This window comes from Panicum virgatum, chromosome 2N (genome assembly GCF_016808335.1).
Source record: "Panicum virgatum strain AP13 chromosome 2N, P.virgatum_v5, whole genome shotgun sequence".
Lineage (NCBI taxonomy): Eukaryota > Viridiplantae > Streptophyta > Magnoliopsida > Poales > Poaceae > Panicum > Panicum virgatum.
The window spans coordinates 49,228,260-49,245,155 of record NC_053146.1 but is presented as its reverse complement, the minus strand read 5'-3'; the positions used below and the strand labels follow the sequence as shown (position 1 = coordinate 49,245,155).

The 16,896-nt window shown below is 46.8% G+C and overlaps 1 protein-coding gene across 1 annotated transcript; it reads left to right on the top strand.

Moving 5' to 3' along the window:
- Positions 1-938: 938 nt before the first annotated feature.
- On the top strand, positions 939-11,339 carry LOC120660933 (ubiquitin carboxyl-terminal hydrolase 17-like). The gene is made up of 11 exons (XM_039939596.1): positions 939-1,720; positions 4,152-4,734; positions 5,081-5,169; positions 6,758-6,843; positions 6,925-7,087; positions 8,933-9,053; positions 9,173-9,330; positions 9,668-9,752; positions 9,834-10,046; positions 10,310-10,371; positions 10,456-11,339. The coding sequence occupies exons 1-11, from the start codon at positions 1,308-1,310 to the stop codon at positions 11,150-11,152; spliced, it is 2,670 nt and encodes an 889-aa protein (XP_039795530.1). The 5' UTR covers positions 939-1,307; the 3' UTR covers positions 11,153-11,339.
- The last annotated feature ends 5,557 nt before the right edge of the window (positions 11,340-16,896 follow it).

Here is a 16,896-nt window from a genome sequence, read left to right as displayed (position 1 = left end):
GGCCTGATGGAAAACTATAATTGCAAGTCCTCACACTACCACTCCTTTATTGCTCGATGGAGTTATTGGCACGTATCCATACTAGTGCTACCAAGCACGAACCATAGCGGAGACACATATTCAAACTTACCTGCCTGCATCCACCGTTCAAATTTCATCAAACGCGGATGACAATTCCAACACATCCTCTTCCGATTCCTCAAATCTTAGACGGATACCACACATTAATTGCACTGGATTAAACCGCTGCTAATCCTGACACTGCATATTGAAAGCATTAAAGGACTGAAAATTATCTTGTTTTGGAGTAGAATGTGGCTGCTAAATTCCTGCATATCTAGTACAGCATCAACCGGCTGCCAAAGCAAATACGCCCGGGAGCTGAGTGACTGCGCCAACATCATCAAGTATCTGCACCAGCCGGAACGTCAACGCTCGGCATCTGCGTTCACGATCCAGGAGGCGCTGGAAGAAGCGAGGAAACTACCAAGTGTAGTGTTTCTCCATACTGAGAGAGAGAGTTTAATTTGGTCGCTCATACGCTTGCGCAGCTCGCCAGACGTTTATCTCATAGTGCGATTTGACGCAATTGTTTTTCTTTTTGTGTGGAGCAACTTGTTGCTCGAGATGTAAACTCTCATGCTAGTTAATATTGCTCTCTCCCTTTCGGGAAAAAAAAAACGCCCGGGAGCTCTGCCGGCCGCGCGAACCCGGGAACCAACGGCACCTCTCCACCACAGTTTCCCGCGGCCCCTCCAGCCGTCCCCTCGCCATCGGACGGCCGCGGGGGAAGAAGCGTCCGCGCGCTCGCCTCGTGTGGTCTTCATCTTCAGGGAAGGGAAGAGAGGAGAAGAGGGAGGCGTCCGCTCCCGCTCTCTGTGGCGCTCGCTCCGCGCCGCGCCGAAAGGGGAAAAACAGCCGTTACTACCGCACCACTGGGCGGCTGGCTGTGCGCGCGGCTAACCCCCTCTCGCGTTTGCCCACCGCCCACCTCACGCCACGCTCGCTCTGGGCAGCGCGCCCCCGGAAACGGACGCCGACGCGCGGCAGCTCTCTCCCCTCGCCGCCTTCCGGAGCCTTCCGCGCCTTCCGTTACTACTCGGCGAGGCCGTCATAAGGGGGGGCGGGGGGCGAGAGGGGGAGGCGCCCCGTCGAACCCTAAATCGCTCCCCCTCGCATTCCTCCCCGCTCGGCCGGCGGCGCGCGCGGGTAAGGTTGCAGCTGTGCGCGGCCGGGATCCGGCGCTAGCGGCGGCGCGCGGGGTTCGGCAGCGAGCGGGTCGCGAGGCGGCCCGTGCGCGCGGGGGGATGGAGGTGTCGGCGGCGGTGGCGCTGGTGGTCGCCGTCGCGCTCATGGCGCTCGGCATGGCGGCGAGCGCGTGGCTGCAGCGCGCGGAGGCGCGGCGGGAGGAGGTGCGCCGCCTCGCGTGGCAGGCGGCGGAGGAGGTCGAGATCGCCGAGAGGGAGGAGGCCTACGGCTACGGCCAGTACGGCGGCGTGTTCGTGCGCGCCTCGGACGTCCCCGAGGCGCCCACGCTGTGGGCGGCGCCGGAGGCGGCCCCCGCACCGAGCGAGGCGGAGGATGAGGTGGCGGTGGCTGCTGCTGCTGCTGCGGCTGCGGCGGCGGCGGCGGCCTCCCCTCCGGCGGGGAAGGGCGTCTGCGCGATGTGCGCCAGGCCGACGACGTTGCGGTGCAAGCGATGCAAGAGGGTCAAGTACTGGTCAGTGAGCTCCCAGTCCTGCTCTTGTTTCCTCTTCCGATTCGCGCCGATTATGTGCTGCATTTCGCGACGGGCGTGTGATTTTTTCAGTACTGAGCTGGGATACTATCGATTTGGTGCTTCGTAGGTGTTAGTAGTTAGTACAGTGCCAATAGACTTACAGTTTGAATTGTTTGGTCACCCCGATCGTTTTTGGTTCCAAGCGTGTCAGGCTAGTGACTTAGCCCCCGACTGCTTATTGTTCCATCGGTTATCTGCTCAGCAAGGAGTGGTCGGGACCAGCATTGCGCCTCTCTGATACTTGTGTTACAATTTCGTTACATATAGTTTCGTCAGTTATTTCATTTCAAATTACCCTAGTTCTGGCATTAGCCTTGAGCGTGGATGGCTGCTTTCAGATAAAAGTTACCTTAGAACTGGCATGCATTAGTTTTTATTTATTTATTTTGCGCTTCATTTGTTGTTGTAGCAGTTCTCATAGTTTGGAAATTTATGCTGGACAGGTGGTTTCATTTGACTGCATATTTACTGAGTCAAGTTCAATAATTCATCCATTCTATAAAACAGAGTTAATATTTGAAAGTTAGTTGCTAGGAAATCGTGATTGCCTTTTGTGTGATTCTCTGTTGCATTGATCTATACTTCAACACTATGGGGTTGCACAGAGGATGTAGCATGGGGAATTTGATTTATGCCTAGATAGTTGCATGCCTCTTTCATATTAGGTAAATGAAGTATGGAGAGACAATCTTCGATTATGCCGTCAGATTTTGTTTGGCAAGACATCTATATGATTTGGAGGGCCCATTCCATAAATTTTGGCCAACCTCAACTGTCAATTTGTCCAATTATAAGTGATGAAAGACCTTGCTTTCCACTTTTATACCACTTTGCATGCTACTTTACTTCTCCAACTGCCTGAAAAGGAGATGTGAAACAAATGCATGGGTCCCCAGTCTCTTAAGAGTTGCATTTTTTAAAAAAAATATTTTTGTTGTGTGCATCTTTATTCAAGAAAAGGTTTAGGAGCATATCAAATGAAGCATTGATTTTCTCAGGTTATGTTTGTGTTACTATATTCTTGAGGACCAGAATTCCACCAATTAATGTGTTATTATAAGGTGAATCCTAGGTAATTTATGTTCGCAAGTTCCCAGTAGAGGTTAGTGCATGCACAAATTATTCTCATCATTGCGTTGTGCTGCCTGTACAAACAATATTTCCTTTGCAAGGTATGTGCTTCACTAGAAATGTAACCTCAAGGGTCTCTTTCAAAATTGTAAACACTGAAGATGTGCTGCATGCATTGGGAGATTAATGGCTTGATCTCCCCCCCCCCCTCACCCCCACCCGCCCAACACACACACGCTAGACAGATGGTCTAATCATTGTACATTTATGTGCTTGACATTTCAGCCAGTCTGTAAAATGGGGCATTCATACTGTGAAAGTCAGTTACTAGGAATACCTTTTCTTCTGTTTATGTTGCGTTGATGAGTACTACGATAGTACAATATGAGTCTGATAGGATTTGGTATGGATAATCTGGAATGCAGGTAGTTTCATGTCCCCTTTATATCAGGCAAATGAAAATAACCGAGACCTAAGTACGCTTCCAGCTTTTGTTTGGCAATACGTCTATGTGATGTGGAGGGTCCATTCCTCATATTTTAGCCAATGTCAAATTCTCAACTACTCAATTGGCAATATATCAAATAATGAAGTTGGATCTGTGAGCTCTTTTTGGACCCTCCTTTCAATGGAGACCTCATTTTCCACTTTATTACCCTTTCAATGAAATAGAAATGTGAAACAAATTCATGGCCTGCTAATGTCTTAAGAGTCGTGTTTATATTTATTTTTTCATTGTATGCATCTTCAATCAAGAAATATGTACATAGGAGCATGAAATGAAGCATCGGTTTTATCACATGATGTCGGATTTAATGTGTTGCTATAAGGTGAAGGCAATTTATGTTCGCAAATTCCTTGATTAGTGCATGCACGAATTGTTCTCATCCTTGAGCTTTGTTGCTTATATTAACAGTTTTCTTATAAAAACTATAGCCAGTAACTTGAAATATGAAAACTGAAGAATAAGATACTTAAAGGATTTCTCCAGACCCAGTAGCTCATGTTCCTGAAACCAACTCTGTGACTTAGTCCATGACTTCCTCCATATCAAGTCACTAAGACTTTTTTTTCCCCAGAAATCACATGCATCCCTCTTTATAATGTAACATGCATTGTATGGCATCACTTGTAAGATCCTTTATCAAGAGGGTAATGTCTGTAATCCCTTATTATGTGTGGAATCTGGAATAAGACAGCTCTATCGTATGATTGTTTTACTTCAGTAACTTCCTTCAGAGACTGGAACTTCTTTCCATTTTTCTTAAGAAAAAAGTAATTTCCTTCTTGTTGGTTGCAGCACCTTCAAATGCCAAATAGATCACTGGAGAAAAGGACACAGAGATGAATGCCATCCACCAGGTCTTGGTGCCACACAAGATGGTACACCAGAGAATGTGGTGGCTCGAGTAGAGCTCAAGGATATGCCCTCTGATAAGCCGTCGAATGAAGCAGAGGCCTCTGCGGAGTATTCTCAGGTTACTGGGAAGGCAGAATCTGTTGATTGCTCAAGGCTTACAACTACAAGTAAAGCTTGCAAAGTTCATGACACTGCTGTTCATGAAAAATATTCTCTAACTACTCATGACCAGCATACTGAGTTGAAGAGTGAATTGGAGCAATCCAACAAGCAAGCTCTTGGAACAGTTAACCATGAAAGCTCTAAAAATTTGCCATGCATGTCAGCTGTTGACAAAGTTTCTTCCACTCAAAGTAGTGCAGATGATTTATCATGCAACCCATCTAAAGGGGGAGGTAACTCGCCTGGTCTATGTGCAAGGCCAGATAGTACAGGAGTGGTGCCAAATAGTCCATCAATAGATAAGAAATATGCCAGACAACAAACAGCTCAGAAAGTTGCGAGGCATTATCCAACAGAATCGGTAAATAGAACTGGGTACCTCAGTTAATCACTACTACTCCCTCGGTGCTAAAATGTAGGTCATTTTAGTTTTGTCCTTAGTCAAACCTCTCCAACTTTGACCAAGTTTATGGAAAAAATGCAGTAACATCTACAACATCAAATTAATTTCTTAAACCCATTATGAAAAATATTATTATGTACATTTATTTGGTACTGTAGATATCAATATATTTTTCTATATACTTAGTCAAAGTTGCAGAAGTTTGACATATGACAAAACTAAAATGACCTACAATTTGGAATGAAGGGAGTAACATATACTGCTATACAAATCATATTGCCTGATGATTATCCTAACTTGTCAGGCACTTTTTCCATACAAAGACTTCGTTGAACTCTACAACTTCGAGAAGTTGGAACTGCATCCTTTTGGTCTATGCAACCTTGGCAATAGGTAATTGATTAACAGATCAGATATTATTGCATACAGGAACCATATGCTATATGGCAGTCAACATTCATGTGCTTCTATTAAGCATATCCAACATGGTTTCATTTGGAGATTGTTAATATCTGTACCTAACTTCTGTGACGTTTCCTTAAATCATGGTCAGCAACTATTTAATTCTCCTTTTCTATAAAAGTATGAATGGTAGAATTTATGAACTATGTTTTCTCGAACTTAACTAATGGACCATGTTGATGTGTTAATCCAATAGCTGGTCCATTTTATCACTGCTTCATACTGTCATACTTTTCCTGTACTTAGTTTGTTGATGTGCTTTATGTATTGACTGAATATGCATTATATTTTATATAGAAAAGGTTTTGATTGTACTGTCGGCTTTAAAGTGCAATTAATACCACTGTTTTCACTTTTCCAGGTTTTGATTGATTCTCATTGCATTAGGAATGGAGCTCATTAGCGTATAGGATAAGATAATAATATAGTTATGAAACCACAACACATAATAAACTTTGTGGAACATAGTTAACCTGGTGGTACTTTGAATGCCTTAAACAGGCTAGGCTGTACAGGGCTCTCAACATTAATCAGCAATACATGACTTTCCTTGTAAGCTGCATCGACATGCATATGATTTTATGAATTTGATGTTAGCTTAATATAGTTTTATTTGTAGCAGTGAGTTCTCCACTATAGCATGGATAAATAATTAGGTTGGAGAAGGTTTGAAAGATTCAGCAATAATTTTCTTTTGAAAAGGTTCCACATAGTATAATTATACAATAACGGAAGGTCTCCATTCTACCACTTGTGAATTGTCCAGTGCCTGGCAAGCTGTATGGTGCACATTGGCTGCAGTACTAGTGTTATCCTATTGATACCCAAACCATGGAAGCTAGTAAATTACACTTTACAAACGTCAACGCTTTCAATCAAACTGTTTCACAAGGATGGTTCGGATCAAACTAGGCAATGTGCTGACACCTCAAGCACTGATGCAAATCAAACTATCCACATGGAATGAGAGGGGGGGGGATTATTAGGTGTTTAAAATGATGTGTCAGCAGTAATTAATTTAAAGCTAAAACACCCAATCCCCAAGCTTATTTTTTTCATTGTATGTGTGCCTAGTGCCAACAGCCTACTTGTCTGTTTCCTTGTTTTGAATGACACTCAAGTTGTTTTCACTTGGACAAAATATACTACCTCAATGACGAGACATGAGCCCAAACAGCAGGATCTCAGAAATCACAATCACAACATGCCCTCTGCATGACACTAGTGATGGACACTTTCCTAGGCAGCTGCAATTGGCACTTTATCTTGGTTTTCCCTTGTGTTGATTTAAAATTTTGTTGTCCTAAAAAACACTTCAGCTGATGTTTCTTCTCAGGATATTGTATAATGTTTGCATTATGTTTAACAAGATTGTATTGTTTTACCATGTCATAGTAAAGTAACCAATTTATTGTTACACATGTTAGGTCACTTTATTAATTAGGAGTTATTTGTCAAATCTGAGTGGCATGTAATACTGTTCTCTTTGCTAACCTCCCAATCTTTGTTTCTTTTGCAGCTGCTATGCAAATGTTGTTCTTCAGTGTTTGGCATTTACCCAACCACTTACAGCCTATCTTTTGGAAGGATATCATTCACGAAATTGTAGTTTACTCTCAACTTATATTTTCTGTGTTCCATTTTGTATTTCTTTTGTTCATAATGTAGCACTTTTGTATTTTCTAGGTTCCAAAAAGGAATGGTGCTTCATGTGTGAGCTAGAAAAGGTCCTGGCAGAGGGCAAGCGTGGAAATGCTCCAGTATCACCTACTGGAATACTATCTCATCTGAATGAGATTGGGACTAGCTTTGGCCAGGGTAGAGAAGAAGATGCTCACGAATTTCTAAGGTGAGAAATTTTCTTTTCAATTCTTAACTTCCTAGGTCATATAGTCAGCATCCATGAGCCTGGAACTAGTGATGGCTGATCAAGTTACGCTCAGTATACTGATGATGTTTTGCATAATGTTGATGATTGTGTACCTGTTTCTTAAAAACCCATGGAAAGTTTATGTTATTGCTGTGACTGAGCTACTGTTGAGGGGTATTATTCCAAAATATTTCTGATGCCTTCGTACTCAGTACTCAATAGGTCACATACTCAATAGTGATGGCTGATCAAGCTACTCTTGTTACCTTTCGATAGGAAATATTACACACCTATTTTCTGATTATCAATATTTTTGGTCATGCATTCATGCAAGAAATACGATATCATTGTGACTGAGAATATTGTCTAGTGTATTTTTCAAACTATAGCTAACATACTCCTTATCAGCATACTATGTTGCCTTTGGAAAAGGAAACTCTTTATCATTTTCTTCCCTATAATTTAGTGTCTGAATATATGCAACCATAGGTAAAATTATGAAGCACTGATGAATACCCCATGTCAAAGCTTTGCACTTGCTGTTTTTTTAACATGTTTATTGGCTGAGTTAGTTAGTACACTAGTGGGGATGTTAAGAACTATCGCTTTCTTTTCAGATATTTAGATGAACAGTTGAAAACTTAATTTGAACACCTTATGAAGCACACTACCATTTTACTATACATATGTGGATATTCAATGTTTGCACTGCAGACATGTTATACAGGGCTATCCTGTTTGACAAAGTAATTATTAGAGTATGTATAGCCATGATACGAGTATATGTATTTGTACTTGTACACCAAGCCATATTGGCTATATATATGAAAGGTCACCCCTCCTTAAGGGTGTGCGGTGTTTTCCTATCTCTCTACAGTAATCATGAATCCCCATGACAAAGTGGTATTCTAAAGGAGACAGGGCCAGATGACATTAATTCTTAGGTGGGGCAGTAGGTAAAGAAAATATTCTGTTGATTATAAATTGCAAACTGATCTAACCATGCAATGATGGGGCCTTCTGGAGTAAATGCAATTGTGAAACTTCCATAATAAATATTTTGGTTCATACAATTGAGGGAGCTCTCTGCCGGGATGGAATGGTGTGATACATTGATGCATGTATCTGTTTTTTGGTTGTACTATAAAAACTTGACCTGCGGGGGTAAGACAGCCCCCGGGCATTGCATTTAAGAAGAAGACCTTCTCACACAGGTCAAGAAAATCCCCGAACCCCTGCCCCATCCTTACACAGCGGCACCGTAGCCCATGTGAGACGACCACGACCGGGGCCGGGCCTTAGACCTGTGCTTTGGCCATGGGACAGACGAGGGGATTTTTTTAACCTCAACCTGAAATTCGCTCCCACGAGGAGTCGAACCCAGGACCCGAGGAGTGCCGCTGGGTTCCTCTAACCAACTCAGCTAGAGGCATATTCATTGCATTCTATAGGCCAAATGTCATGGAGTTTTCTTTTGCACGCTCATAGGTACCCTCTTATCTCATGACGAACACAATTGTTCCACATGTTTCGTTGGTCCTTCTGCTGATTGATCTATTTAAACTGGAACTTGAATACAAGAAGAGTTATTTGTGCTTGTTTGTTGGTAGCAAAAACTTGATCCAAAACAATATCCCTAATAATTGGTTTTTATTGAATGTGTCTGTTGAAGTATAAGTGAATTGCCCATCTCTTCCCATCAGCTTAAGCTTTTGGGTTGAATTGGTTGGTGCATGTAACTCAATAGTGACCTCTATATATTTAGTGAAATCTTCCCACTAGTAATAGTGTTTTCATAAAATTGATGAGTGATAACTTTAACAGGTTTGCAATTGATACTATGCAATCTGCTAGCATGAAGGAAGCAAAGAAAAATGGTGTCTATAAGCTAGCTGAAGAATCAACTTTGGTGCAGTTAACATTCGGGGGCTATCTACAATCTAAGGTTTTATTCCCGCATAACACACAGCCTTTCCATGTCCTATAGACTTCTACTGGCAGCACTGGATTTATCATGAAATGCATATTTATATTACCTTATAATCATTTCCTTTTTTCCTCTAGATAATATGCACAAAGTGTCAGGTCAGTTCAGAACAGTCTGAACGTATTTTGGATTTAACTGTTGAAATAGATGGGGATGTCAATACCCTTGAAGGTGCACTTCGTCGGTTCACATCTTCGGAGGTTTTAGATGGTGATAATAGATATCATTGTAGCAGGTCGGTTCAATTTTATTTTCCTATTATTGTTTATCTTATTTACATGCTTTGTGCACGGCATAGTCAAGGAACCTTGAGCTAAAGTGCTAAATCACAGACCTTAAATCAGCAACTGATCTTCAACTAAAGTATTGTCAGTTTCTAAACTTGTAGCAACTTCACTTGTTGTAGGACTACAGTTTGGTGATCACTTGGAATCATTACTTGATGTTGATGTGAGAAATGAATGCATTACTTAGCAATGCCTACTTGTCTAATCATTAGCCTAACAATACCTGAACCTATCATTCTTTTGCTTCTATGTACCTATCTTCTTGAACTTATGTATTCTCATCAGATGCATGTCTTATGAGCGTGCCAAAAAGAAGTTGACAATATCAGAGGCGCCAAATATTCTTACAATCGCACTGAAAAGATATCAGGTATCATTAACAATCTTAGGCTATTTCCGTACTCTAATGTACCATGTTCACATTTAATGCAAATCCTTTCTCTTTGAACAGTCTGGTATTTTTGGTAAGATCAGCAAGGATGTCAAGTTCCCAGAGCACTTGAATTTGTCTCAATTCATGTGCAAAACAGATGATTATAGCCCTGTGTACAGCTTGTATGCTGTGGTTGTCCATCATGATGTTATGAATACAACCATCTCTGGTCATTATGTATGTTATGTGAAGGATCCTCAGGGGAAGTGGCACGAGATGGACGATAGCAAGGTAAATAATACGTCTGAACCTGCCTAGTACAATGTGTTACATAGTGAAAGAATTAAAATGATACCATGTTATAGCATCGATCATTTTTTTCTTTTAGTAATTTCTTTCTCTGGCATTAGTTTTTGAATATTCAATGAAAGACTGACGTTGTATTGCAATCCTGATGGATTGTCTCATTTTGATTTGAAAAGGGCTACTTGCCTGGTTGCATGTGCCACTTGAACTATTTTTCCCAGCTTAATAGCCTGTAATGTTGTCTGTAGGTGAAACCTGTTTCTCTCAAAAAGGTCCTGTCAAAATGTGCATACATGCTGCTTTATGCAAGGTAAACACGGTGCCACTATAACAACGTTGTGGTCATTTCTATTCTGTTGATTATCCTAAAATTATGTTGTGTTAACTCAATCAGGTGTTCACCGCGTGTCCCAGAGTCTGTAAGGAAAGCAATGCTTAGACAAGGTGCATCGCATGCTAAGAAGCCCAAGGAGATGGCAGATTCAGGATCCACTCCTTTGGGTGGCAGTTACGTGAGCATGCACCAAGGTGGAGAGTTGTGCAAGGATCATACAGTGCACAACCACACACACACATTGGAAGCATCCGACGCATGGTCATACCAGGTACCAGGCTTTAGTCGAAGTGACAGCTCCTCATTGTTCAGCAACTCTGATGCAGGGTCAAGCAGCACTCTCAGCAGCAATAGCACTAACAGCACCAGGAACTTGGCTAGCATGGAGTATGACCATATGCAGCCAGTGAGCTCATCGGTAATACCTGAGGAAGACGACCTGAGCTACTTGAGGCAAAGGTCTAGCTGCAACCCTAGCTCCTCAGGTCATGACATGGATAAGGCAGGTGAGTTTGTGCAACAGTACCATCACAGGCTTCAGGTTGGCAGAGGGGTTTTGGAAGATGGTGGGGAGAACCCATCCTTCTACACTGACCAAGGTAAACAACAGGGCAGTAGTAGTCGAAATCGTGGTTTTAGTAGAAACTGTAAGTTAACAGAACAGCGTAGGTATACAGGGTTGGCCTTTTTCTTAGAAGATCTGCTAGGGAGAGGATTGTCCAGGCATTTTACTGGCAAGGGGGGCTTGGGTTTGTAGAGAAATATTAATTATTTTTTCATGTATATGATTACACCATTGCAATTAAAAAGAGGGGGGAGGGGGGAGGGGGTTCATAAAGGATGTGTGTCTTCATGGGTTTAGTGGTTTCGTGCCTGTGGCAAATGACTCTCACCTGTTAAGGTCAGGCAAAATTCTTTTATTTTTTTACCAAAAAATTAAGAAATGGAAGTAGTGTTCGGCTTGTTCTGTATCTTCACCAGATTTGATGATCCAACCTTGCGCAAATCGGGAGAAAGAAAAGACAGATTCAGAGAGCAGTGACAAAAAATACTGTGGTGCCCGTTTTGTCGCTACCGTCTTCTCTCTGTCGTTTTGTAAACGGTTGGATTAAACAAGTTTGGCAGGCTCTGAACATGTCGAACATCATCTGGATCCTCCTTTCTTGAATTTTGGGTGAAAAAATTCAGTGTTTTGCACGGCTTTGCATGGTTCAAGGGATTTGCACTAGATGCGATGGATTAAAGTATCACCCCATAAAGGCAAAGAGGACGCATATTTCTCTGATATCGTTATGACTCATCACGACCTTCAATTTTTGGGTTCCGCGTCTGGATAGGAAAGAGGACCGACCATCAATGTCAGCCCATCAGTGAAATCTTAACTAGCTGGGCTGACCGTATCCGGCCTGCTCAACCGTTCTGAAGCAGGCCAAAGTCTAGTGAGGAAGACCTTATTCTTTCATTTCGATGCATTTCACTTCAAAAACTCTAACACCCATCTTTCTTATTCTTTCTTTTCTTTTAGGGTCTGTCAATTGAGCTCGTTGCCCTGACTATTTGGGCAGTATTTGCTGGACCGCATGTATGCTCTACTGAGGACTTTTCTGGGCTTTGATTTCATATACGGTTCAGGCCGTGTCCCTGGCTGTTTATGTCATCTGTGTCCCCTATTAGCTGTTTTAGGTCATTTTGTGGGAATGTTCAATGGTCTACTTAGTGACATTTGAGTATCCTTTGTAGAGCTTGTGTTATATCTGCAGTCTGTCCTAGCGGGAGAGACACAACGACAGTGTACACTAGCAAAACAAGGAAGTCAAACTTCACTAAAAGAGAGTGCAACAGCATAGAAATGCTCTCGTTTCCTATCAGAGAATAAGTCAAACATGGAGCAACAATCAGGTAAACGCACAGAAAAGCCATTTGGTGCACCTTGGCTTTATCCTCCCATTTTATCCTTGGACCTCTTTTTGCTTGTCTTTGATGAAGTGACGAGAAGGACCCCTGCCTAGTGGTCATTTGAGACTAGTACTAAGTTATTTGAACCCAACATGTTTGCAATTTGCATGCAGAAATATCTAGTCCCTATCTCAAACAACAACAGACCTTTTGTGTGTCTTCCAAGCGGCGAAGTTATGCATGTCTCCTAGGGATTCATTCCCTACCACACGTTTGGAGCCCTCTAGATTTTAGAATCAGCAAAAAGTTAGGCTTGCTTAGATTTTTGGATTATAGCATTTGGATTGTAGAAGCTGGGATAAAATCTGGAATGTTTGGATCCTTAGCTGGATTTTGGAAATCCAGAGTGATCCAAACAGGGCTTTAGTGTATTTTGGTTCACATGATATTATGCCTATGAGCCATTAAGAAAACACTTTTGACATTGAGAGGCTGAATCGTGTATACTCCTCTTGTAGGCATGGCTAACTTTGTTTTTTTATGACACACCCTTGTAAAATGTAACCTAGCGCCGGTGAGCACCGGTGCCGAGTCGAGGACTCGAATCCTTTTTTTAGATAAAGGAATATTGAACAATATCCCGGCCTCTATATCAAAGAGTTATATCTGGCCCTTATAACAAACTTAGAGAAATAAACAGAAAGCAAATTACAAGCCACAAAGCCTATTACTAAACTGCCACCCGTTCCATACAAAGATTTCCATCGCCGTCACCTCCAAGACTCGAATCCTAGTGGGTAGGTTTCACCACAAGGAACCATGCCAGTTGAGCTACGCTCAAGTTGCTTGTAGGTCTGGCTAACTGCCTAGCTAATCTTGGTGGAGATGTGCCCTTATTTTCTTGTCCCATTGAGAAACATTTTGGGCTGATTGCATTGGTTGCCTGGTTTTGGGTCAACCTGGCTCTCAGATGCGACCTGTGTGTGATTGGTTGGCTGAAGCAGAGCCACAACCTCGCTCTCGCGATGCAAAATGCCTGCGCGAGCCTAGCTCTATGGATGCAGCAAAAATTGGCGTTTTCCATGAGCCTGACTCTAGCGGTGCAAGGCACAACATGAGAGTAAAAAATCTGGACACATGCACGGAACAACCAACCAATCAATAGCTCGCAGCAGATTGGTTAGTTAAATAAAGGCAGGCAACCAAATCCCTGATTTTGCATGCAGTGAGCGAGGTTTGGATACGGGCCAGGGCCAGGCTCGGTTCATACCCTTGTAGGCTCGGTTCTTCTTCTACGATGCATGGTAAAATTTCGGCATCTGTTGCTGGCTGCGATAAAATTTTAGATTGTACGTAGACTCCTCTTGTAGGCCTGGACGCCTGGCTAGCGGCCTAGCAAAACCTGCCAAGAGATATCCTACTCCTACGCGGCTGCGCCGCTGTGTCATGTCTGTGTGGCACACGCACACCACACCCAAACGGGAAACGGCTAGACCAGGCTGTTGAGGTCAGGGTCAACAAATGCAACTCCAAAGGCCGTGCACTGTGGTGCGAGTCTGCTGCTGTCGGTGTGAGTGTGGGACCCTCCCCTCCCCTGTGCGCCAGCTCCCAGCAGCTGCTGCTGCTCCCTGCTACTTCTGCAAGCGCAGCTCGCACTAAAGTTTGGCTGTGCGTAAATGGCCAGGGTTCCAGGGTCGCACTCGCACCACGCCACGGCCTCCCGGCCGGGCCAAGCTGTCGTGAAGCAGTCTATGCGGCCTGGCGCGGCCGCGCGGGTAGGCCTGCGGTGCGGCATGGGCGCAGCCGCAGACGCGATAGGCCGGTGTGGGGGCACGGCCGCGGCCGCCGGCCAGCGGCCAGTCTTCTGATAAGCTAATTAAATCCCCACGGCCCTGGCGCCGTCCGCCGTGTGGTGTCGTGTGAGGGATGGACGGGCACGGGATGGTGCCGAGATCTGGGCGGTCGATGATCGCGCGCCCGTCGCCGGTGGCCGGCGGGCATTCATGATGCAGGGCCGGGACGGGTTCGCGCTCTGCTCTGCGCCTGCGCTGCGCGTGTCTGCCGGCCGTGCACGGCGACCCCCTGGCGATGATTGCGTTCGGCGTTCCAGGGCTCCAGCCGCAGCCGGGTCCGGCGTCGTGGAGGCCGCCATGATGCCTCGTGCTCCGATGCTGCTGGCCCGGCGGGCGCTCGCCGACTCGACTCGTCGTCGCCGCCGCGCGCGTGCGTGAGCCCGCAGCGTACGGCGGCGCCGGCATCATGAGCGAGCGCGTAGCCCGTAGGGGTCGTCGTGCGTTCAGAACTGAGTATGGCGTGTCCGTCAGCCCTGCCGCCGTGGGGTATGTATGGTACGAGTTCGTTCATCATCAGAAGAACCGGCCGGCCGCGAAATCTTGGCGGAAGATTGCGTCGATAGCTGCACCTGCAGGCGGTAGTAGTTCTTCACGCCATGCCGCTGTTCCAACCAGCAGGCTATCGGCAGGAGGCGGCCAGAGCAGGGCTCACCGTCACCGGTCAAAAACCATAACTGTCCGTCTGCACAGGATCTGCCTATCAGGGCACCCGCAATGGGTCGCTAAGAGCACGTCCAATAATCGGCGAAACGCCGAACGCGTCAGCTGTCTCACCGAGCTGGAGGAGAGAGAGCGCCGAACTTGTCGCCGCTTCCGTCGCCTAGCGCATCTACCGTTCATATACTGTTTATCTCACTGTTCCGCTGTTCATTCACTGTTCACCCGCGCATAAACAGTGCAGAGCCCATCCGCTTGTCGATTTTATTGGCCATGCTCTAAGGGCTCTCTATAACAGAACCACGTCAGCTTTCGGGAATAAAAAAACGAGAAGAGAGAGAACCCGTCGCTTGCCGCCAGCACGCGCTTCGATACTGAGCGGACCCACCGCACCGATGCCGAGCGAGACAACGGGCAAGTGCAAGCTTGCAAGTTGCTGCATGGGCCCAACCGCCCAACCTCGCAGTCGCAGGCGTCGCCGTGGGAGCCGGCCGCCGCTTTGCCGAGCCTGCGGCCGCCGCCATGGGCGAGCTGCGGCCGGGTGGCGGAGCTTGGTCTCCATCCGAGCTGCGCGGGGAGGCAGTGGGCGCAGGCCAGCAACGGGTGTAGGCAAGACGAGCAGCAGCTGACGCGGACGGGGAGGCGGCGAGTCGTGGGAGGAGGCGAGCAGTGCGGCCACCGAGAAGGTTCGGCACTCCCCGTGGTAAGGCAAGACGATCTACGGCCGACGCGGGTGAGGAGGAGCCATGGTGCAGCGCTACGGCCCTGCGGAGCTCACCGCCGCCTCAACACGCGGCGCGGGGACGGGTCGGCGCGCCGTGGCCGCCGGCGGGGCCGCGTGGGGGACGAGCGCAGCCGGCCGCCGGTGCCCGCACCCTTTAGAGCGCGCAGCCGCAGCCCCGCATGCTTCTGTGCTACTCTCACTACCGGAACCCACGTATGCGAGTGCCAGGTTCTTTGCCGAGTGCATAATCACGAGTGTCGTGGTCTGGCAAACCACAGCTGGGTGGCGGAATCCAATTAATGTGGCAGACGGCTCTGCTCGGGTGCGGCGCAGGCGTCTCACTGTGTACCTCGGTAAATCGCGGTCTACAGTGAGGTCTGACAAGGTCTGCCCTGCGAGCCGCGTCGGCAAAGCACGCCTCAACCCCCCTCATTGAATGCGGTGGGTGGACGAGTCTTCCAGCGGAAGACTCACGCCTGTGCCCACGGAACACGTGGTGGCTCCGGACCCTCCCCCGGTAGTATGTTAGGTCTACGCGCGTGGGAGGTCCGGACGGGCGTGAGGAGGTTCCGGACCCCTATGAGAGGTCCGGGATCTCGGTGGCTGGCTCGGAGCTTCCCTTCCTCGGGGACACGTGGCGTCTCCGGACCCGTCCCAGAACGGGGAGCGGATCCGGGTCCGGAGCCGTTGGCCTGGTGAGGTAAGAGCCTGTCCTGTGGGCCCCGGTTGTTCTGCCCTTTACCGCGTAGTTACGAATGACTACGCGGGTCCTGTCTTGCTGCAGTAGAAGTGGGTATCCCTGTTACAGGGTACCGACAGTGGCCCTCGGGCCCACCTCGGAGGAGGTTCGAACCCGCAGGTGGGGCCACTACTGCGATTTGACCTTGCATAGCTTAAAGCTTCTCTCTGCAAGGGTCTTGACCGGCCTTGACCATCCATCGGGTTGGTTGCTACCTCATCACATCGCTACGGCTTACTGACTTGTGGCCCCCACGCACTGTGGTTCACCTAGTCACGCGCGCGATGCTCGGCATTGTTGCGGCTGGAGTAAACGGGGTATTTACCACCAGCGCAGCTCCCGAAGAGCCCGGTCACGCCAGCGCTTAACGCGCGCACGTCAACTCAACTTTCGCCTCGCTTCACGCGCGGACGACGGTTCAGATCCCGCCCTTTCACACCTTTGTGGTTACCCGCCCTCCCTGACAGGTGGGCTTGGCCCCCTTGTCAAGGATTGGGCGGCTAACTCCAGGCGTGTGCGTCGCTTGGCTTGCAGCGACGGTTCCGGGGCGCACCAGTTGAGTCAGGCTTTATAAAGGGATGAACCGCATACCGCGGTCACCTTTCCGCATTCGCCTTCTTTCTTCCAACATT

Coding starts and splice junctions, on each gene's coding strand:
- LOC120660933 (XM_039939596.1), top strand. CDS start 1,308: ATGGAGGTGTCGGCGGCGGTGGCGCTGGTGGTCGCCGTCGCGCTCATG. Junction 9,054..9,172: donor GGGGCTATCTACAATCTAAG/GTTTTATTCCCG, acceptor TTTTTCCTCTAG/ATAATATGCACAAAGTGTCA. Junction 10,372..10,455: donor TACATGCTGCTTTATGCAAG/GTAAACACGGTG, acceptor TAACTCAATCAG/GTGTTCACCGCGTGTCCCAG.